Source organism: Manduca sexta, chromosome 24 (assembly GCF_014839805.1).
Source record: "Manduca sexta isolate Smith_Timp_Sample1 chromosome 24, JHU_Msex_v1.0, whole genome shotgun sequence".
NCBI lineage: Eukaryota > Metazoa > Arthropoda > Insecta > Lepidoptera > Sphingidae > Manduca > Manduca sexta.
The window spans coordinates 9,277,392-9,302,666 of NC_051138.1; the positions used below are offsets into that span (position 1 = coordinate 9,277,392).

At 34.3% G+C, this 25,275-nt stretch overlaps 3 protein-coding genes across 6 annotated transcripts in view; 1 reads left to right on the forward strand and 2 right to left on the reverse strand.

Annotated features, from left to right (window-relative positions):
- Positions 1–25,275, reverse strand: part of LOC115450006 (pyrokinin-1 receptor) — an 83,416-nt gene that overhangs the window by 20,365 nt on the left and 37,776 nt on the right. The gene's annotated exons all lie outside the window — the stretch shown is intronic.
- Positions 4,414–5,043, forward strand: LOC115449995. The gene has a single exon (XM_030177893.1). It carries the CDS (start codon positions 4,414–4,416, stop codon positions 5,041–5,043), a length of 630 nt encoding a protein of 209 aa, XP_030033753.1.
- Positions 13,366–24,697, reverse strand: LOC119190479. 3 transcript variants are annotated; one of them, XM_037442455.1, is made up of 4 exons: positions 24,482–24,697; positions 19,961–20,032; positions 14,367–14,464; positions 13,366–13,507 (listed from the first exon to the last, which is right to left on the reverse strand). In XM_037442455.1, exons 1-4 carry the CDS (start codon positions 24,603–24,605, stop codon positions 13,460–13,462), a joined length of 342 nt encoding a protein of 113 aa, XP_037298352.1. In that variant the 5' UTR covers positions 24,606–24,697; the 3' UTR covers positions 13,366–13,459. The 3 variants fall into 3 exon arrangements, with proteins under 3 accessions (XP_037298352.1, XP_037298353.1, XP_037298354.1); XM_037442456.1 differs by lacking the exon at positions 19,961–20,032 and adding an exon at positions 18,382–18,438 and having other exon boundaries at positions 24,482–24,694; XM_037442457.1 differs by lacking the exon at positions 19,961–20,032 and having other exon boundaries at positions 24,482–24,695.

Below are 25,275 nucleotides of genomic sequence, written 5' to 3' on the forward strand. Positions count from 1 at the left end.
CATATTGTGATGGTACTGCATATAAGTTCACTAAGCTCTTCTTTCTATGCTGTTAGATATGGTTTGTTTACTATTGTTTTTGTCTCTCTGTCTTTGACTGGACTTCGCAAAGGGGTTTAACGTTTACGATTGGTATTATTGGTATTTATTATTTTGCAAAATCAAATTTCGCCTGTGTTATACGGTGTATCTTTCCGGAATAAAAAGTAACCAATATTTAATCTGGGCATGGCCTCCAGTTCAATCAAATCCGTCCATCGGTTTCTGCGTTTGTCTCTAAGAACATCCGAAAGTTCCGACATTCTCACAAGCTTTCCATTTATAATATCAGTAAGACTAGAACGTTGCTATTCAGTGCGGACGTCCAACCTGCAGCCTTTAGCTTCTTTTCAAGTCAAAACACGGAATATGCCCTATAATTGGAAAATTAAACGCAAATATTTACCTATATTAGCGCGAACAGTCTGTTGAATTTTAATGGGCGGGTAATTGTGACGTAGGTTCCAAATATGAAACATTACTATACTTTATAAATTCAAAACATATACTTTATATGTATAATGGACGTCAGAGTGTAGCTAATGTTATTCCCGGCTTACTTAAGTATGTCTTTATTGTTTACGAAATACGATGAATTACTTCGTGATTTAAACGAACCATTGTCTTTCAGCGACATTCTTTTTATGAACCATAAAATGTAATAGCCTTTAGAATAGCAGCTCACTTAGGGTTTTTTGTGGGTCACAGGCACTTAGTTTTGCAATCACAAAAAAAATCACTAAAAATAGTAGCCAGGTACATCCTCTGTAAGTAGGTAAAGGTATTTAGCAATTAATAAATATTATGCCTATTAGATCCCGTAAGTTTCTTGTGTCTAAAGTGAAGAGGAAACCCTTAGCTTGGTTGTATAACTGTTTGACGGACAAGACGCATCTAAGAAACTATGTGATGTATAAATATTAGGTTTGCGTGAAATACGTTTAAATACTTATGCGATACTGTTAAAAACAAGGCTTGCGGTAACGTTAAAACTGTGTGAACTGTGTCATTAAGTGCGTTTAGAGAACTTGTACCTTTTTAAAAATAATATTAGGGCCAATTTTACAACTTCTGAGTAAATGCTACTCGTTATTTAATGTATAAGCCGACCAAACATACTAGTCACACTGTTATCTGTTCCTACAAATAATTGGTAATAAAATGAGTACTATTTACTAAAAAAATACTTGAAATTTGTGAAACAGGCCCTTATTCTAAATATTTTATACCTTCTACATCACACTCAATCAGGTTTTGGGAAAGAGCTTAACTTACATACTGAACGGTTCTACATTTGTATAATTATAGTACATATTTAAGCATTTTGGTGGTTACAAGATGGAAAAATTATTATCAATTATTAAATTAATATAAATTATACAGTGCGACAAGAGTATGTAAAAGTCTATTTTATACGCGCCACCGTAGAGGTCCAAAGGGCAGACGCATTTGTAACGGCGATCTTATATTGTGTAATTATTTACGCAGATTTGTATTGATTTAAATTTTAATTGGGAAGTTTATGTAAATCAAATGTATTGTTTGTATCAATATAAACTAATAATATTATGGTAATTTTTTAACCACCATTATAGTAGTGCACTATTATGATCAGTTGTATTTTTGCACATAGTGATATACTCAGTTTTGATCTAACTTATATTTTCAACATGAGTTGCTTATTGTATTTCTTAGAGAAAAGTCTTTACTTATTTTTGTACAAAATTTTCCACACGATGTCTCGCGTCGCCACGTGAAATTTCTTCAAGGAATTTATTGATTTACGTGATTTTAATGCTAATAAAATCATAGTTACAAAAAGGAGTTAATATGATTTTATTTTAAGTTAGTCACGCCGTGAGTGCTCATTGACTATTAGGTTTACATTTTACAACATTTTCTCTAATATCTCTGATCAGATAATATTGTTACTTTACTTTACGACTCTTCTGAAAAAGGAGTAGATCTATACTGACAGGCGGATCGACAAAAAGCCATCGTAATTGGGGGCTCTGTAATATAATAATATATTAGAGACTTATTAGTCTGATAATATCGACAAAATTCGTTATTGTAAGTAGGTAATTATGACAAATCGATGTTTATGCTATAAATAATTTCTTCCAATGACAATATCTTCCAAATTTAACAAATATTCTGAAAACATAGAGCGAAAAATTCTACAATTTAATTTAATATATAGGCAAAATAAATAAGACGTGGCATTGTATTTTCTGGAACAGAATTCAAATTATAATTTAACTTGGTGTCTGGTGCATACATTTTCAATGACGGTAGCAAAGGACAATATTATGATTGTACATATTTTAAAAAGATTTTTTTTCATCTCTATATTATGTCATCATACAGTAAACGAACAGTTTTTTTAACATATTTAATATGATCATGTAAAAAAGAAATAGTAATTATACTTATTATGTCGCTTCTTTATCTACAGTTGTATAATGTCTGGTAAAATATAAACACGCAGTCGTTATATTTATTTGTTTATAATAGGTTTAAAATTAAATATTTGTAATTGACCAAAGTTATGATTTATATAATTTATGTGCCAAATACCATTGACTTATATTCTATAGACACGGATATTGTAATGCTCTTTGGACACGAACGTCCATATAAAATATTTGTTTTAATCCTGAACTAAAGTGGCAATCAAAATGTCACTGTTCTAACCTATTTATTCACTTGAACAACAACTAATTTGACTAATACTTTTTTATTCAAATCCAGGTTTACACTTTGACTCCAGTTCTTATATCATGAGCGTGACTCCGTACACAACCACAAGCTACAATTTTTTATCATACTAAAGTCAGTTTGAATGGATTGCAGTCCAATTTAGTTGAACATAGCGAACGTTCGGAACGCCAAGTCTAGTACGTATATATCGATGGCCAAATACTGTTTGCATTGCGTTAAATTTTTAATGAAAAAGTATTAGGTTTTATTTATTGTGTTGAGTGCTAAACTCTAACTTTTAATACACGACGTAATCTTTCATTAGTGTGCATTATATTTGTTACAATTTCGTGTTATCATCAGTAATAAATATTCAAATATAGTCTATTTATGTAGCTTTTATAGTTTACTTCTACTATTCTAAAAAGAAAAAATGGTTTCTACAATTGAAGCTTAAAGAAACAAAGTTCTTTTAATTTATCAGGCTAAGATATCGTTTTGTTGTGCACTATGCGGACTTTCCCGAAGTAAAATATTACTTACTTACCCGAGATAATATGCAAGGTACTGTAACCGTACATAGCCCGGTTCCAAGCTGTGGTAGCTTAGTTGTTAAAAATTATTGTAAAACTTTACTTCATAAAGGCTAACGTCATGTAACCACTGATGGTCCACCTAAATTTTCAATTTTCAAAAAATCATTTTCTGATGGAATATAAAGAAAAACTTGCAATTAAGTCGTATCATAATATTTAATAATAAAATAACTAACAAAAAGTCGATGTGGGTTTTTGCAATATAATAAAAAACAGACGTATATACCTATATATAATATAATTTGAAATAGATTGCTAAAGTATTAGGGCTTTAGTACAAATCAGGCTATGTTAGGTTACACTTACATATTACATAATGTAACTTATTGCCCACATTATAACCCATACTAATACGCAGTATTTTTTTGTTCGATATTTTTACTTTACATCATTTAAAACACTAAGGCTACAGTAATAAAAAGTTTACATTCTATTAAATATGTTATTTTTTACTACAATCCGGTTATGTTGTATATGACAGTTTTTTCCAGGTACAGAGGTATTGTATTCAAATGATCATCTGAAGTAGGAGGTTAAAGGTACATCAAATACAATAGAAATTGTATATCTACGTGTATACGAAAATTATCTACATTGTCTTTAGTAGGTATTTATTTTATAACATTTTTAACACTCATTGACAGACAACGCGCATCCTATACTAATGGCTCTAAGCTAGAGACATAAAATTCCCAACATAACGTAGGTTGGCCGCTATGAAATAATTTTTGAAATTCTTCTCAAAAGAGCATTTAATCTTGCCGGAATTGCAGTTAGTGTACTAAATAAAGACAATGACGACTAAAAATAATATTGTGCAAGGAAGATTTATTAACATTTCTAGTTTGAAGCGACAATCGATTTAAACACAACACACTATCAAAATATTTTTACTTTTAAAAACCGGCCAAGTGCGAGTCGGACTCGCGCACCGAGGGTTCCGTACAAATCTGTACGTATATAAGTAAAAGTTCAACCATCACGACAATCGAGTCATAGTTATGGTAATTTGATTGGAAAATGAACAACAAATAAAATAGCAATAAAACAGGAAATGTCGAGTTTTAGAGAAGCAATGGATTTCTTCAATAGACAGTATGAAGACCTCAAGAGCATAGTGGAAGAAAAATCTACTGTTATATGCAAACTCGAAACCGATAATGCCTTGCTTCAATCCACAGTTACAGATCTGTCCAATCGACTATGTGCAGTGGAGCAACACATGAGGGGATCTAATTTGGAAATTAATGGAATTCCAGAGCATCGCACTGAAAATCTAGTTAATACCGTGATACAACTATCTAGATCCATTGACAACCCAGTGAGTGAAGACGATATTCTTCATACTACACGTGTAGCAAAACTTATGAAGCAGAATGACAAGCCTCGCACTGTTATAGTTAAAATGCGCAGTCCACGTCTTCGAGACTCCATACTTGCCGCAGTAGTTAGGTTCAACAAGAAGAACGCGACTGACAAGTTGAACTCACATCACTTAGGACTAGCTGGAACTATAACACCGGTTTTCGTTGCTGAACATTTGACTCCCAACAATGAAGCGCTGCACGCTGCCACGCGTAAAAAATGCAAAGATGTGAACTTCAAATTCGTTTGGGTCCGCAACGGACGTATTTATGTTCGAAAGGATGAGTCATGTAGTGCAATTACTATTCGCAATATGGACAGTTTGAAGCTCCTAACGTAACCAATGTTGTTATCTTATTTTTCAAATCTATTTTACGGAAAAACTGCGATATATTATTGTTTTAAAATTCAATTCTCTCAATATTTATTATCAAAACGTTCGAGGTATTCGGACGAAGACGAATTATATTTACAATAATGTGCTGCAATCCAAGTACCATTTTATAGCATTTACAGAAACTTGGCTGAACTCAAACATAAAAGATAGTGAATTTATTGATAATAGGTACATTGTGCACCGCCGCGATCGTTCAAGCGTTAACAACCCAAAAAAGAATGGAGGCGGAGTCCTTCTGGCCCTGGATCGTAGCATTCCGTCAACTCGTGTCGAAACTTGGGAGAGCGATTGCGAGGATCTATGGGTTATTGTTGACCTAATTTTTACAAACTCTGTTAGAAAAGTCGCAATTTGTGTTGTGTACCTACCTCCGCCAATACATTTAGCAACTCTCAATAAGTTTATTCATAATGTAAACAATGTTATGGCTGCTTTTGATAATGTTTTAATTATAGGCGATTTTAATTTAAGCTTTATTAAATGGTCATCTAACACCGAATATTCTTACACTATACCAAGCAATTATAACAACTCTTTAGGATATCCATTTATTGATTTCATGTCGTTGAATAATCTGTATCAGTTTAATAATGTAATGAATGTAAATAGTAAAACATTAGACTTAGTCCTCAGCAACCTACCAAATATAGTAGTAGAAGAATCAACTGACCCCCTTTGCAATGTTGATATTCATCACCCTTGTATAAATGTGTGCATAAATTTATTGAAATTAAATCAATCCCTAAATCATAGAAGCAATAATTTAAACTACTTCAAAGCCGATTACACAAATATTAAGGCCGATTTGAAACTTGTAGACTGGATTGCAGCATTTTCTGCTTGTAATGACGTCGATGCAATTGTATCAGTGTTTTACCAATATATTAATGACATTATAAATAAATATGTACCGAAACACAAAAATAATAAACAAAAGTATCCACCCTGGTTTAGTTACGCACTAATTAAACGACTTTCTGAGAAAGATAAACTAATGAAACAATATCGCAAATACAAAAACCCTCGTGACTTAATTTCTTTGGAGATTGTTCGGAGTTACTGTAAAAAAACTATACAAGTTCTGTCACTCTCGGCATATCGCGACAACTGAAGATACTTTGCCAAAAATCCAAGATATTTCTGGAGCTATCTCAAAGCCAAAACAAAAATTTGTCTATCTTTCCTACGAGTATCCGTAATGAAAATAATGTCGCGACTACCGGCCCTGAAATCGCAAATATTTTGGCTCAACAATTTACATCATCTCACAGTCATACTGATCACGCTATACCAAATACTATTAATAATATTATTCGAAACAATAATAGTTTATATGATATACAAATAACGGAACGCGAAACACTTAAAGTAATAAAACAACTAGACTCTTTCAAAGGTGCTGGTCCGGACAAAATACCCACTGTATTTGTTAAGCGATGTGGATCTGTGTTGACTCTGCCATTAACTCATATTTTTAATAGGTCTCTCAAGGATGGTATTTTCCCGGGTGAATGGAAGAAGGCGAGAGTTGTTCCGCTACATAAACAGGGCAGTCAAAACGAAGCTAAGAACTATCGTCCTATAGCAATTCTGTCCTGCTTCTCAAAACTTTTTGAATCACTTGTCTGTTCTGTATTGTCACGCCATATTGATCCACTCTTAGCGCCTAACCAACATGGCTTTAGAACTGGCCACTCCACTATGACCAATCTAACTTCATATGTCTCTGACATATCACGGGAACTCGACAGAGGTCGTGAAGTAGACGCGATCTATACAGATTTTACCAGCGCCTTTGATAAAGTGAATCACGCATTATTACTGAAAAATTGGAACATTATGGTATACAAGGATCCCTACTCCATTGGTTTCGATCTTATTTAGCGAAAAGACTCAATTATGTTGTGGCTAATGGTTTCACTTCTCATGAATATTACGCAGTTTCTGGAGTACCACAGGGATCCCATCTTGGCCCAATTTTATTTTCTGTATTCATCAACGACATTGATTCCGTTATACACCACTGTAAATGTTTGTTATTCGCTGATGATCTAAAAATTTACAAAACAATTTACACACCAAATGATACAAAGGAAATTCAAGATGATTTGCTTCGAATCCAAGATTGGTGCACTAACAATTCTATGGAACTAAACCCATCTAAATGTTTTCACATAAAATTTACTAAGAAGAAAAGCTCCATACATTCAAATTACATGATAAAGGATACAGGGTTAGTCACAGTCAACGAAATAAAAGACCTCGGCGTGATAATTGATAAGGAACTTCGATTTGCAGCACATGTTGATTCAATCGTTAAAAAGTCTGCACAAATGTTTGGGTTTCTAAAGCGTAATACAAGGGACTTTAAACATGTAAGAACAAAGATCGTTATATACAATGCTATTGTGCGCAGTCATTTAGAATATGGTAGTTTAATTTGGAATCCGTTCTATTGTATACATTCTCAACGAGTAGAAAACATTCAGCGAGCTTTCACCAGATATTTAGCATTTAGTTCTTCCGGTATAAGTCACCGCAGTACCTACAAGTCACGTTTGGAATTTTTCAAAATGAACTCATTAGTTGATCGACGTAAAATAAGTGACATAATATTTCTGTACAAATTGCTTAATGGCATGATTAAGAACAGTGATATCCTTAATCAAATTCACCTTACTGTCCCAACTAGATTGCCGAGACAACCCATTACAAAGACTTTTCACATACCACGCGTTCGCACCAACATTGGACTTAATTCGCCAATAATTAGAATGTGCAATGAATATAATGTTCTTAATTCCAAGCACCATGGTCTTGATATATTTGGTACATCACTGCACAAGTTTAGAAGTGAAACACTGAGTCACTTGCTTGACAAATTAGAATAGTTAATACGCTTTTGTTATTTTAGTTTGTAGATTTATATTGTATGTCTTTTTTCTCACTTAATTTAAAATTTTTTTTTTGTTTCTCTTAATTTACTCTAGTGTCTACTCTTTTAAAATTGTATAATAATTGTTATTCGTATTGTGTGAATGTTGTACATACCTTCAATGGCATGTGCATCAGAATCGGTTTTGTATAACATTGTTATTTGTAATTTAGAGCGGAGCAGTATTGTCTTATCTCAGGAACTACCAGTTCGAACTGAAAAATTCTTTTTGTGTTGGATAGCCCTTTGTTTGTGGAGTGCTATAGGCTATATATCATCACGCTATACCCAATAGGAGCGGAGCAGTAATGGCTAATCTCAGAAACTACAATCGGTAGTTTGTGAGATTAGATTTGAATCGTCAAACTGAAAAATTCTTTTTGTGTTGAATAGTCCTTTGTTTGTGGAGTGCTCAAAGTTATATATCATCACGCTATGACCAATAGGAGCGGAGCAGTAATGTCTAATCTCAGGAACTACCGGTTTCAACTGAACAAATCTTTTTGTGTTGGATAGCCCTTTGTTCCTGGAGTGCTATAGACTATATATAATCACGCTATGACCAATAGGAGCGGAACAGTAATGAAACATGTTGCAAATCGAGGAAAAATTATTAGTTTTGAGAGCTTCCGTTGCGTGCGCTGCGTAAACGATTAAAGTTATGCAACAATGATGTATGACGGGATTGTTCCTCTTAAAAGTTCTAAAAATATATTATAAAACAAAGTCCCCCGCTGCATCTGTCTGCCTGAACGTGTTAAACTCAAAAACTACCTAACGTATTAAGATGAAATTTGGTATGGAGACAGTTTGAGACCCTGGGAAGAACAAGGCTCCCGGGAAACTACTACTTTTATAACGGAAAACTTTAGCCTGAAAAACTTTATAACGCGGGCGGAGCCGCGGGCAAAAGCTAGTGTGCTATAAAACACTGCTTTATGCCAAGTTTCAAGATTCTAGGTCGACTGGATGTACCCTTATGTTTTGATTCCCTTGCGAGTAGGTGCGAGTTTGGAGACATGCGGCTTAAATTGCTGTTTCTTTTGATTGAGTTGACATAGAAGTTTGTTTTTGTTACAGATTTTAAAGATTTTTAAGAAAGATTTTTAAGTTTATTTTAAAGATTTGTTTCAACAAATTTCCTTCTAAAAAGCTATTTTTGTAATAATGCTTTCAGTATTTGATTGAATTAATAAGATGTGTTTACAAATAGGTGCTATTGCCATTGTAAAAGTAACCTAATGTGCACTAAAGATTTGTTCTGGAGATTGTATTCCGATATTAAGTAAGTATGTATATCATATATAATTCTTGAGGTTTGATCTACAAAACAGTAAAATACCATTTTAAAGTAAGTAATCTAAATAGATTGTGTATCCTTCTAGTTTCCCTCAATTTACTTGAATAATCAATTAACAAGAATAAAAACTATAACCTCAGGTTATATTGAATTGTTTTTCATTTGATATGCCTGTCGTGTTTATTTTAAAAATTAATTGGCAACACAGGTAAAGTAGTTTATTTTAAGATACAAAGAAGTTGTTTTTCTTTGATATATGATACCTACATAGCAGCGGCGAGGGGTGAAATTTTCTCAAAGGCAACTCGACACAACATAATATACCTATAGTTACTAATATGCATAAATGCGATCTGGAAATCGTTCTAATGATATTTAAATTTACAAAAGTTTCGAAATGGAAGCCGGCAGGAATCGGGTTATATGGACACTTCGCTACTGCTTCATAGGTAAAACGGACAAAAATTTATTAATGGAAAATATTTTTCTACAGCCGACAAAATTTTTCGAACAACGAAACGAAATCCATTCTTATAGTATGTTCGTCCTGATCTCAGTATCTGATCAATATCTTCACACATCTTTACTTATCATATGAACATAAATTGGGACTCTCAATCATAAGTATTATAATTTCGTATGATATACGATCCGTGCGAGGCATTTGCTTACCGTGCTAGTATGCCAAAAATCGAGAAACGAAATTAGTTAAACTTGTATCCACAAGCAAAGCTTGTTTAAAAAAGAAGAGGTAAAGTGCATAAACAGTTGACTTCAATCGTAGAGGGTTTAATATATGCGTATCAATTTCTATCGCTGTAACAAAAGTTTTGAAACTGTATGGTTTAAAATATTGTATCTACTTAAAGTTCAGAAAATAGGTAGAAATAAAATAAAGGATATACAGACAATTGTTGGGATTTCTACTACAAATACTAATTACTTATAAGATTAAATTCTCTACGCTGTTGAACCATCTCAAACAAGGTAAAACCACTTTAGTCGTAATGCCTCGGGCGCATGTCCGATGAAATATCAGTTCATAAGTAAAAACTACACATAATTAAGCCGCAAAAAATAAGTATTTTTATTTGAAACTAATGGGCACGTGGATTACGTTGTAATATTTTACATCTAGACAACAGCACCACCTATCGAATTAAAACCATTCTATTTTTAAAGATGGAATTAACAAAGTCGGAATTTCATGGAAATCAGTTAAGTGTGTTTAGATTTTAGCGTGTACAGCACGCACGCCAGCCACTGTAATTTAAATTTCCTATGACTATAAGAGACTCACAAATGCAAGAAATAAATTTACAATGTTATATCTCAATGGCATAACGGTATAGGAACGCATAGCATAAGTACAAAGAAATATTTATTTTTATATTAGTTTTGCTAGATTTTATATTAGTTTTGCACGGACAGAAACAAGCAAAAACTCGAGTCGCGTGCAAATAATACTGTTTGTATAATGGGTTTCAAATCTTAAATAAAGTTTATCCAGAATATCATATGGCTTAAACATCACAAGGCATATTTTCGTTTGCCAACTGAATAGGTCAATGCTCACTAAAACAAGTGAACAATTCATATCAAAATTGATCTCAAAAGTCGATTCACAATCGACGAACTGCAAACTACTGACTAAACTAATCAAGCGTTAAAAGATAAGTATTTGATGTATTTTTTTCGCAACTAACATAACCATGGCGAAGTTATGTGGGTATTTGACTTAATTGGGTGCAAGTAATAGATGTATAATATCATATTATGTGACCAGGAGTTTCATTCTTACATAGCTTTGGGCTATTTATTGGATAAGTTATTATCAAAAGGTGTACCCGCCAGTGGCGAAGCGTCCATACAAGCCGATTCCCATCGGCTTCCCTTTTAGGTTTTCGGTAATACTAAACAAAATATTTAATAGGCAAATATAAATTTACAACATACCAGACAGTGGACAATAATTATAATAGCTTAACTTATTAATTAATGATCACTTAATAATGACATCTATCGGCGAATAGCCCATTGTTTGTTAATTTAATCGATATCGATTACCTATTTTAAATAACGATAGATGGCGCACTTTGTATTTAGTTCCCCAGAAATTCCGTTACCAAAGTGAAATTGTGACGCCACTGGCGCAAGGTAACCCGCTGTCAAGCGGCTTAATGTCGTAGTATGTTTTTAATATAGATGGCAGCACTTTGTATGACTTTCTATGCCAGTGTTTGTCGGAATCGCGCGGAAGATATGGGCAAAGGTAACCCGAGCATTTTCGGCTTCACGTTAACCGACTTTGTATAGTTGTCACTTTTACGTCCATTAAACGTCATAATTTATTATGCTACTAAGTTGCGGTGTTTGTAAATTGTCATATTCATTTTATTTTTTGATAGTTTTGTGATATTAAGTAACCAGCGCTTTGTTTATTTAGAAACTACAAGTAAATATGTATTATAATAGAATTAACTACCTGTGATCAGTTTAATGTCTACCTTTACGTAAGTATATTATTAGTCTGTAATTTCACATATTAGTATTTAGATGGTTAAATATTAAAAGTAGATCTGAAAGTTTTGATTTTAGACACAAAATATGTGTTAGAAGAAAATAAGTACTTACTTATTATATTTTACTGAATTTAAAACGATACAAGCAAAAGTTAACGAATAACCTTTCTTTATTATTTTAATTGATAATTATATACGTTTATCATGAAAGTATATTTAAACTGTTGGTCTGTTTGACGATCGTGATACCTATTTCTATATGGGGTAATTACATTTAAAGTTTTATTTTGAAAAAAAGAACAGATATTTATTTGGAGGTAGTGTGGTTATAATTTTAATACTTACTTTTGTTGCTTTTATAACAAATTAATAGGTAAGTACTTATGTTTGTGATTAATGGAAGGAGAATTATCTACATTTATTGTTCGATTTTATAAATGTTTCAATTATTTACACATAATAGGTAATTTAGTAGGTATGTCAACGTTAGACGATTTCGAAGCAAGATTAATGCGTTGTCTTAGTTTTTGTTTTCCAATAAATTGCTCCCGATATCTTAACTGACGCCAAATATTTCACACCGGGTTACCTTTAGAAAAATTTCACCCTTCGCCAGCTGGTACCCGCATAAATTTTATTAAGATCTGATCAAGAGGTTCAAGAGTATAGTTAACATACAAATTTCATGTTACGCAAGCTAATCTCGAACGCGACACATTTACGTGGGCCTCTATGGCTGGTTTTAACGCCTTGTCTACGGTGGTCCGCAACCTGGGCAGAGAAAAATATATCCTACAACCAGCTCTTTAATTTTATATCTACTTAATCACTGTGTCTCGGAACTAGAAAGAACGAACAAAAAATTATTTTTAAAATTTTAGATGTAGCAAGACTTTTGAACTGCTTTACATAACAATTGTTTAATTAAAATTCAAACAAGTAACTTTCTAAGCGTCTTTTCTGCTGTTATGAGGCAATAAGTTTAAAATTAAACAACATTTACACAGAGTGTTGTCATCTTTTATTTAATTCTTTTAAGGTTTTTATGTACCCTTCTGGTTGCTCAAAATCAAGTGTGTTAGGGTAACATACAAAAATATTTCGTTTTGTTGTTTAACTCTTTACACAAAACGAATGTCCGCAGGTTCAAAATCCTAGGGCACACAACTCTGACTTTTCTAAAATCATGTGTGTATTCTTTGTGAATTTATCGTTCGCTTTAACGGTGAAGGAAAACATCGGGAAACCTGCACATCTGAGTTTTCTATAGGAATTTCGAAGGTGTGTGAAGTCTACCAATCCGCACTAGGCCAGCGTGGTGGACTAAGGCCTAATCCCTCTCAGTAGTAGAGGAACCCCGTTCTCAGCAGTGGGCAAGTATATAATACAGGGCTGATATTATTATTATTAAAATTAACAATAAAAGGACGTAGATTTGTGTATAACACCGCTAACTTCCCGCCTCCGAGCAGCGACTGAGTAATTTTTAATATTAAAAACGCTCACAAACCTGTATCGCGATGATGACAGTGTCTTCCTGCACCGGTCCGAAGATATCCTCATTGTATATCGTCTGCGCGTCGTTGTACCGCCTGATCGCTTTCAGTATGTCGCTCGTGTTCTTCGGCGCTGTGCGCTCTGTTGAGTTTGCTGGAAAGGGAAACATGAATTTGTTGTGTTAACTGCACAATGCGCATGCACTTCTTGCGAGCCGGTCGCACGACTGCCAGAACTTTTGATCTCAAGTTTGTGGGTTTTAATGTCATAAAGGAATTTAAATAAAACTATTTTTTGTATTGTTTCACGGTTTGTTTTATATCACTACCTTTTGTTCGCGGCTTCGATTGCGTAAAGGAGTTTCCGGGATAGAAAGTATCCTATAACCTTCCTAGGGTTTAAAACTATCTCCATACCAAATTTCATAAAAATCCGTTCAGTGGATTTTGAGAAAATCTATAACATATACACAGATAGAAAAGGGGACTTTGTTTCATAATATGTATATTTATAAAAATAATTGTGGAGAAATCCGAAAAATAGTTTTTTCCTTCTTCCCCACTATCCACCAGGATCCTGCAGTGGCTAAGCCGGGGGATTCCAGTACCACATTCACAGGTTTCCTCAGCGTTGACTGCAAGGACCACACACACAAAACCTTTATTTCTCCGGTTTTTTATTAGTAACTAGTTGACCCGACAGACGTTGTCCCGTCTCAACTATTAATTTGCAGCGCGCATTCTGTCAATCGCTGACAGTTATTTCAAACAATTTACAGTTATATAAAATAAATATTTTCGTTAAGTTTGCCAAAATTTTCTAATTGTCCGCGCAATTTTTTTAATTTTTTCCTTTCATAAGAACCTTCTCCTGACAATAACAAATACAACAAAAAAATAGTGAAATCGGTCCAGCCGCTCACGCGTGATGGCGTGACCAAGGGAAATAGGGATTCATTTTTATATATATATATATATATATATATATATATATATATAGATAGACTACTTACCGCTAAAATTTTGGGGTGTACAGTCAAATATTTGTGGAGTTCTGGCGGCACCAGCGCCAGGACATGCTCCGAGGTGTCGTTGGCATTCATCAGCTCTTCTGAAAAATTTAATTTGCCTTTAGTACCACGGGCAGTTTGTAGATGGCGTTATTGTAAGCACGATGTGTTGCGCAGAAATGTTATTAACCGAAATGATTTATGTACGATTTACATCGAAATAACTTGTTTTTATATTTATATTATCTCCCTGTCATCATTAAGAATGGAAATCTATATTAAAATTAAATTAAATAATTTATTTGAACGTAAAATGTTATACATTTATATTCAATTAACTTTACCACTAGTTCGGAAAGCAGTTTTCTAAAGAAGAATGGGCAAGACATTCTGGTTGATTAGAATGTTTGTTAAATCTAAAATCTAGTTTTAAAAGTGCGAATTTGACAACTTTTTTCGCAAAAATATAACCTAAGTGAAAGTTGCGTAATGCCTTATTACTCTATTGGAAACATTTTATTTATTGTAGATATACAAGTTTCAATATTGAGTTAACAAAAATAATTAGATATCTAACAAGTAACATTAATACGAAAAAGTCTGTAAATTTTTTTTTGATTAACATGTTTTACATAAAACATTTCTGCACAACACTGACATAAATGGTGGTTATTTTACAAATAATTAAGACCATAAAAAATTCCCGTTTTTAAAATCCCAAAAATCATAGGGCGTACACGTTGCGACAGTCGCCCGAACCATTCAATGAACGAAAAACAGTATATGGTTCCAAATAGACCGGCATATATGTGTCGACTGAGGGGTAATCATCTCTCGTCAGTCGACACTATTGGACCCCACTCTTACCATCAGATGCAGTGTGTTCACTTGGCCGTGCACTTATAAAAATTACTAGAGTATGGTTCATACGACCGTCGCGATGTGTATACCCTTTTAAACTCGAGTGTTTTAATCAGTATATCGTCTCTTTCACTCCGAACAGAAGGCATGTTACGGATATTTGCGTCCGCGGATGTGAACCAAAAAATATCCGCCGCCGCCGTAAGTAAGGAAGAAAGAGACAAAAATTAATTGAAATACTATAAAATTTAACAACGACTGTAGTTGGGTAAGATCGGATCAAATAGTAAGAACGGATTTAATATTATTAATAAACCAGATATTTTTAACATTACCCGAAGTTCCATTTGATAATAAGCTACTAATGTTTGGCACTAATTTCTTTTAAATTAATCTACGGTCTTACCCCATAATCCGAATTTACCCGTACACTAACCAGGAAACATATACCCCCAAAGTTTTTCATAGGCGACACTATCACCGTGTTCACAAACAATACTTTGAAGTCACAGTGCGCCCGAACGCATAGTGTCTTAGGGGAAATCTCAGTCTTTTTTGACTTTATTTATCTGACAGCCAACTGAAGTAAAGTTGTATATCAATATTAGGCAATCACAGCGCGCTGTCTACACACTGCGACTGTCATGCCGAAAGTGCAAACATACTTATTATCAAAAGTACTCCGTACTTAGCTAAGTAACGTTTGTGAATACGGGGATAAATTTTCCCAATAAAAGATCCAAAAAAATAAAAAGGATATCGCGTTAAAGCAAAGCGCCAACGGACCGTTTTTTTGCGGTCACAAGGAACTTTATTTTCCCAATAAAAGTTCTAAGAAAAGTGACATCGCGTTAAGGCTCTGCGCGCACGGGCGGTTTTTTTGCGGTCACAAAACCGCTTCTAGTGCATTTTTTATATTTAAATGACGTTCTCTCTCGAAAATATACTTTCTGCACTCACATATCGATGGCTAAGTAATTATCGCATCTGAAAAAATAGCAATATTCGCTTTTTAGCGTTTCATTATCAATGTACTGTTTCCTACCAAACCGATTAATTCAAAAGTTAATATACGAAAAATACTTCATTAAAAATCATTTAAAACTTTTTATGGATTTGTTAGTAAACTACCTAGATAAAAATGTTAAAAAGTGAATATTGCTTTTCAGATACAATAGTTTAGGAGTTTTTCCCGTGTTTCACTATAGTGTATAGTTTAGGAGTACTGTTGCCAGATATTTTCAGTCTATAAGCGACAAAGACTTTAACGGGCAAAAAACACAGGACTTTAATTTTTACCCGGGACTAAAAAGAAACAAAATTATTTTGGGTAACACTACTTTGCGCCATCGATATATTGTTGATGCATCGAGATCGGAGACAATATGGCCGCCCGTGCGCGCGTACACTAAAGTTTATTACGATTTTCCCTTTACAACCCACATAGACGAGCGTTTTCAAAATAAACGCATCTTGAAGCATCTGAATGTTTGCCGGCAATCATGACAGCTACATGACATTACGCGTGTCACGGAAAAATAACCTTATTATGTAGTATATAAGGTTATATTCCCGTGACACACGTAAATGTCAATGTAGCTGTCATGTTTGCCGGCAAACATTCAGATGTTTCACGGGTTAATGCGTTATATAGAATAAACATCACAAACCCAACATATACCTATTTAGTCTTTAATTTTCCTTTCTTCCTGATTTCTACGAAAAAAGGAAACCATAAAGATTTTTTTTTTATCTTCAACACTTATAGAAAGGTTAATACATTCCTTTCACGCTTAGAAATATGCATGTTTGCTGGTGGTATTTATAAATTCAAACTCCTTACTTAAACATTATCCCCCTTATTCATAGACGTTATTTATCTAAGGACGGAGAATTGCTGTGACAACAAGTCTGTTTCTCAGCTTTGTTTATCTGACAGCCAACTAGATTCAAGTTGTCTCAATATTAGCCAATCACAACGGCCCTATGTCTACGCACTGCGAAGGCTGCCATGCCGTCAGCACTGAGAAACAGACTTGTTATCACAATGCTCCGTCCTTAGATAAATAACGTTTATGAATAAGGGGGTACGAAGTAACGACGGTTTTAAAGTGCCGTGACTTCGAGAAAGGGATGGTGCGGTGCTCGACTTGGCTGAGGACCTTACCAGATCCGCGTACAGCGTACATAGGTTGTAATATCTTAGTGATGTTCCGGGATGTGTTTCCGAACAGTCCTATCTACTGATCTCTCGTCAGTCGAAAAATCTAGACCTCACTTACCATCAGCAGAGGAGCTACAGTCATACTCGTATAAATGAATACTCTACCAGTGGCGAAGAGTGTTTTTCAAAAGGTAAGCCGATGTTAAACAAATGCCCTAGTAATGATATCTAAGCCAATTTAATAGAAATCAAAATTCGATCGATTTGATTCGATCGTCGACTATTTTGCCGTGCCTTCTTATATCCGGTTCATTAGGAATTTTAGACTAAAATTTATTTCAATTTATCGCTTATCTATAACTAAAAAAACACTTTTTAAAAACTGGATAGTCTGCGGACGCCCTTCAAACTAGGACAAATCCGGGGAATTCCGGACGTTTGGCAGCCCTATTTATAAATTATTTATTTTGATTGGTTCATTCGGAATCGGATTGGGGATTGAGATTGGGATCGTTTTGGAATCGGCTGTTAGTTAAAAATCTCACCCGACGAATATCCGAGGCATGAGTCGTATATAAACGTCATATTTAATCCGAGTATGTAGAATACGCCGATACCACATTCTTGGATGCCAAAGAAATTTGTACTTGACACTTCAGAGGAAATGTAACCTTAAATCAATTAGTGTTAGGTTTAATATCTCGTTTTACGTGAACTACAAGCTAATTACTATTAGATACCGAATAATATACCAAAAAACAACATAAAATAAAACTAAAAAAATAACATAAAATTAAAACACAAAAGCCCATAATCCCCACATTTATGGAAACAAATAACAATAAAAATTACGAACACAAAATAAAAATAACAATTAAAAACATAATTACAAATGAAAACCAATTTTAAATATAACAAAAACAAAAATACATTGTAAAGCCCAATTAAATAACTAACAAATAAAAATAGAATAACATTTTTAAACAACCAAACCTGTCACAGGTGTGAATGGTGGAAATGTAACCAATTGTTCCTTTATTGAATTAGTATCTGGAAGATTAATTAGAGAAAAATAATTACGGTTAATTTTATTAATGGAGAGATTGAATTCCCGGAATATTAATTAGAAAAAAATAGGTTAATTAAAATAAAGATTTTTTTTTTGTGTTATTAGGTTTTACATTTGTAAGTTTTATTTGCGTAAGTTACGATAATTCTCTAATGTAAACTGCGTAAGCTGGTTACTGTTAAGTATTTAGTTTTTACAGCACTAAAGGTGAAATTTTCCGAAAGTGAAGCCAACAACATATAGGTACTAATATGCATAAATGCGGTTTGCCGTTCTAATGATAATTAGATTCTACAAAATTTGACATAAATAGAAGCTGGTAGTAATCGATAATATGGACCCTTCGGCACTGCTTTACAGCTTACACAACATAATTTAATTTGCGTAAGTTTTTTACATTAGTAAATCATTAGTAAGTAACTTACGCAAGAGTAAAACTCAAGTCAACTCCCGCCCAAAGTTGTTTCATACTTTAGTATGTTATGAAGAGTTTAATATTATAAATTTCAAACTAGGTTAGTTTCAATCAGAGTAGAAAAAAAATAGGATATCATTTTCATTAAGTAGAAGGAAAATACAAGATTTTAACATCATCTAAGTAGTTAGTACCCATTTAAATGACAAGCGAATCGTATTGCAACAAATCAAACGCACATTTTTATTTAAACATGTATAAATTATTTCGAATTTGCAATAATATGTCGCACTCTTAATAAATTAATGACCTATTTCGAACTTGTTAATTTGTGGCAGTCGTGGGAAAACTAATTTTATTTGCACCTTTTTTTTTGAAGTTGCTATAAAATTGAGCTTATTAAAGATAGGTAAATAAGAAAACTTTAGGATGAAAAAAAAGGGAAAAAACCAAAAGGTCGCAAACAGAAATTGGTTGTTTGACGATTCCCACAAATAGGCAATTTTGGAATGGGTAATTATTTTATTAAGAGTGCGATGTATGTAATTCTTTAGTATATGCGCTATAAACGCCCGTAACATGAAACGGAGCCTTACTTTTCACTGTGATTTTTTAAAAACCCAAAAGTTGTAGATACAGAGTTCAGTAATGGTTAAATCAAAAAAGGCCAATTAACAGTTTGTTTAAATAAATTAAAGTACAAATAAAGATAACGTAAATATGACACTAAAAATAATAAGAATTATAATGAATAATGAAACCAACGCAAGGAATGAAAAGTAATGCAAGACTATAAAAAATGCCGTAAAAGTTTTAGAAAAAAACAATGCTGAAATAACGATATACATTTCTCAATACTTGTCTATTTCTTTTTAATTCCCACTAAAATGCTATTTAATTAAAATATTAATTTATCCACAACATGAACACCAATAAAACTTATTAGTACCAACTGATAACTAAATAATTTTTACATGAAAAAAAAGGACAAAACTAACCCACCAAAACTTTATTTTATTATCTACCAAATACAATAACTTACTAACAAAAAACCCAAGAAAAAATATACCCAAAATAATAAAAATAACCTTCATAAACAGTAGTATGTTTTTTAATGAGAAGTCCTTTCAACTTTATAGGATCATGGGTAAATTCGAAACCTGTAAAACAAATTGAAAATAAATCTAAATTAAATATATAAAACTAATGAAGTTTTACAAATAGACGCGTCATAGACTAACATAAAAACAGCGCACTATTTACTATAGCCACATACTTGTAAAGCCCTAGCAGCTTGTATTGATACGGCCCGAGCGTCGACCGCCGTGGCCATCTAGTTTATTGGTCTCTGGTCGCCATGACAGTCGAATAAAATGTATTTACTAGTTAAAAATAAGTTAAATAGTGCATACTTATTACTAACGTATGAAATGATACGTTTTTTCATTCACAGTTGGAGTATAATTTGTACATCGTCTAAAAATACAGGAAGGCATTTTATTCATAAACCCTCTCCTCTAAAACTTATATTAATAAAAATATACTTGTTTTAATACAAATATTAAAACAACACTAAAAACTTTTCATATAACGTTTTGAAGCACAGGCGATATAGATTCCGCATATTATGTAACTATTATTCCATGGCGCTTTCACTATGGCATAACATTTTAAACTTGAGGAGCGAGCCGCTCGCCTAAAGGTAAGCGTATATAGCAACGCAAAGTTTGATGCCACTGTAGAGGAACTGATGGTTATATTCCTCTATGGTAGGGGAAGATTTCCAGTCAGGCAGATGTTTGTGACCGGCCGCGGCTCCTCCGACGGTTCCTATTCGGAGGTGGCATATAGACTGCGTCGCGCAAATTGTGCAATCGTAATCCAGGATCGTCTGTCGCCATCTTGCGTGATTGCTATGCGATAAATCACTATAGTTGTGTCAATAACACATGGGTCTTCTCGAAGTTCCGCTGATGTTGACGAGATGGCGGTATGTATACTAATTGTACCGCTACACGTAGATTAGAGAACTGCTTATCAAAGTGGGGGGTGCCCCTTGGGATGCGTGACTACAATGACGTCGGGCGTTCATTCAGATATTGTCATTTTTTTTTTGCCTTGAATGACGAGACGAGCTTGCCGTTCGCCTGATGGTAAGCAATACGATCCATAAACAGCAGAAACACCAACACCTTGAATTACAAAGTGTTCGGTATTCCACTGCGCTCGTCTGAGATATGAGATGTTATTATTATGTCCAGTAGTTACACTGGCTACAATGTCTTTCAAACTTACAACAGTGACTACACACTGCTTGACAGAAATAGACATTGCGGTGGTACCCAGGCGGACTCTCACGTATGAGGAAAAAGAGTTCCCGACAAGTCAACATTAACCTCTGACACCATGTGAAGTTGAACAAGTAACTACTCCCTTCATTCCCTTTGACGCGGGTACGAATTTTCATTAAGTTAGGAAAAAAACGTTCACGTATTGAACGAAAGTCCTGCACCACACAAAGCCCCTGTAAACACAAGGCTTTATCTAAAGTGATCCACCCTTGTTCATTCCTCGGCCCGCGCACCTCCCTCCGAGTCGATCATAAAATCAGTTCAACAAAACTCCATGTTTGAAAATGGCGAACGTTCTAGTCTATACTAACCTTTATATCACTCATAAAATTAACACCGGTATTTTAATGGCCTCCATTACTTTGTTTTTGATCGATACTAATATAAAAATATATTTTTCGCAATAATCACAAATACTACTTCGATAGTTGTTAAGTATGCAATACGGGACACGAGTGAAACACACGCTGGCTCGTAACGCACTAATTTATTAGCCCATCGACAAGGCGTGAACGCAGCACGCTATACTTATAACTGCATGTATAACAATATTGATAATTAATTAATATTTTTTTAATAATAACCCTTGAATGCTAGTCTGTCGTTAACGCAGGTGGAACCGCGAGCGAAAGCTAGTGATAAATTGAAATAGTCTTTTCTTGGAGTTGAAGCTTCTCCGTACCAAACTTCATCAAAATCAGTTCATTAACCGTGAGAAATAAGAGAGTTACTTTCGCCTTTATAAGTATGGATTATGTTTTTATTATTGGCAAAAACCGAATTCCAAGCGAAGCCGCGAGTAAACGTTAGTTACTAAATAACAATTTAAATTTATCTTACAAAGAACATAAAGATAAAAATATTCGTTCCACGTTTTTAATCTTTTTGTAAATTATATTTGAAAACATTCGAAAAACATGTTTTTGACAAGAATTTGAATATAGAATACAAAAACGTTCGATTTTTGAATTTTAACGTTCGGCGAGCGTTATTATCTATACTATTATATAAAGCTGAAGAGTTTGTTTGTTTGTTTGTTTGTTTGAACGCGCTAATCTCAGGAACTACCGGTCCAAACTGAAAAATTCTTTTTGCGTTGGATAGCCCTTTATTTGTGGACCGCTATAAGCTATATATCATCACGCTATGACCAATAGGAGCGGAGCAGTAATGGCTAATCTCAGGAACTACCGGTTTCAACTGAAAAATTCGTTTTGTGTTGGATAGCCCTTTATTTGTGGACCGCTATAAGCTATATATCATCACGCTATGACCAATAGGAGCGGAGCAGTAATGGCTAATCTCAGGAACTACCGATTTCAACTGAAAAATTCGTTTTGTGTTGGATAGCCCTTTATTTGTGGACCGCTATAAGCTATATATCATCACGCTATGACCAATAGGAGCGGAACAGTAATGGCTAATCTCAGGAACTACTGATTTGAACTGAAAAAATCTTTTTGTGTTGGATAGCCCTTTGGTCCTGGAGTGCTATAGGCTATATATCATCACGCTATGACCAATGGGACCGCAGCAGTAATGAAACATGTTGCAAAAACGGAGAAAATTATTAGTTTTGAGAGCTTCCGTTGCGTGCGCTGCGTAAACGGTTAAAGTTATGCAACAATTATGTATGACGGGATTGTTCCTCTTAAAAAGTTCTATAAAAATATATTATAAAACAAAGTCCCCCGCTGCATCCGTCTGCCTGAACGTCTTAAACTCAAAAACTACCCAACGTATTAAGATGAAATTGGGTATGGAGACAGTTTGAAACCCTGGGAAGAACATAGGCTCCCGGGAAACTACTACTTTTATAATGGAAAACCTTAGCCTGAAAAACTTTACAACGCGGGCGGAGCCGCGAGCAAAAGCTAGTCCTCAGATATTAAGAATGCAATTTATATCAAAATAATAAATTCTATTGCCTAAATATTGTTAAAATATTATATGGCCAATCTAATTTCGACTTTGTATATAAAGTATACAGACTAAATTGTTTTGACCAAAATCTCACACATTTTAACAAAAACGTCACGTTTGGCGTCAAAGTTCGGTGACCGTTCCTTACAACATAAATGCAGATGCAACCTTATTCGATTAAACGCTTATAAACCAACATTTATTAATTTAAAATAAATCGTATATAGACGAGGTAAAACCTAAATTTGCATTTTTTTTTTATTTATATGTATATGGACAAGTTATGAGTTAGAAAAATCACAAATCCTGCATAAAAATGGACACAACTTACAATTTTATGTAGATCACACGTCAGATTGCCGTTCATCAATGAATACTAAACATGCGTAAGAAATGATTATTTAATGAATGACATGACATAATAAACTATCAAATTGTATGAACTGATAACATATTGCTCCTCGCCAGTCGCCACAGTTATGCCGGCCTGTTTGTATTTTATACATGACTAGTTTTTAATTAGCAAATATATAAAATTGCGTTATTTGCTTCTACTGAACACATATGTGGCAAAAAAAAATATGTCAAAATTATCCCTAAAAAATATATTTTTGGTCAAATTTATTCATAATTCTGATTTTCTATCATCCATTAAATTCATACATGTTGATAGTTTTTATGTTTTGTTTATTGCTTTGAATGACGAGACGAGCTTGCCGTTCGCCTGATCGCCCGATCTGACCGCCCATAAACAGCAGAAACACCATCCAACACCTTGAATTACAAAGTATTTGGTATTTGGCGCTCGTCATCCTGAGACATGAAATGTTCAGTCTTTTGTCCAGTAGTAGTAGGCCTTGATTTTTTCTTGCAAAAACCAACATTTCTCCACTAAAGGGGTCGATACAGTTTTAATGGTGTTGAATAAAGATAAATTTAAAGGTGTCGTTGTAAACGTATTATGTTTCTTTTGATATCCGTCAAGTGTCGTTGTTGTCTTCTGTGTCAAAATATGTATTGAACAGATCGTTTAGCGTACGAATTAAAATTTAAATTAAAGAAATCTTACTCAATTTTATTTCAAACTGGCGACCCGCCCCGGCTTCGCACGGGTGCAATATTTCTCCACTATTTAATGGATGTTATTATATATATAAACCTTCCTCTTGAATCACTCTGTCTATTAAAAAAAACCGCATCAAAATCCGTTGTGTAGTTTTAAAGATTTAAGCATACAAATGTAGGGACAGTGAAAGCGACTTTGTTTTATACTATGTAGTGATATAGTCATAACCCAACAAATGGCAAAAACAAAATTAGTTCAAAGTAACTCACCTCCATCCCGATATCCTGTACCCCCATTCCCGCTACCCGCAGACAATATTATCTGGAGCCACAGACAAAAAAGAGCGAGGATGACCACTCCGCGCACCACTGAAGCGTACTTCAAACGAGGCATCGTAGCATCTCACCTGACCAGTAGATGGCGCTGTTTCATTGCTCAAGTCATTGTTGCCGCTTCTGGAACAAATAGGGGTAAAATTATAATATACCAGCCTTGTAGTGGTGATAGCCTAATTGGGAATGGACTGCTGAGACGAATGTCCGCAGGTTCAAAACCCAACGCACCTCCGACTTTTCTAGTTATGTATTTCTGAATTATCGATTGCTTTAACGGTGAAGGGAAACATCGTGAGGAAATCTGCATACCTGAGAAGTGCTCTATAGGAATTTGGGAAATCTACTAATACGCATTATAGCCTGGTGGACTAAGGCACTTTCAGTAGTAGAGGAGGCCCGTGCCCAGCAATGAAAGTTTAGCGGCGTAAAGGTAGACGCCGCTATAGAGGAACAGATGGTTGCGTTCCTTCATGGAAGGGGAAGATACCCAGACAGCTCGATGTTTGTGACCGGCCGCGGCCCCTCGATAGAGGAACGCAACCATCTGTTCCTCTACAGCGGTGTCTACCTTTACGCCGCTATACTGGTGACCTCGACGTGATTGCTATGCGTTAAATCACTACTGTTGTGTCAATACCAGGTCTTCTCGTAGTTCCATTGATGTTGACGAGATGGCGGTGTATACTAATTGTACCGCCACATCAGTATATAATGCTGTCCACTGCTCC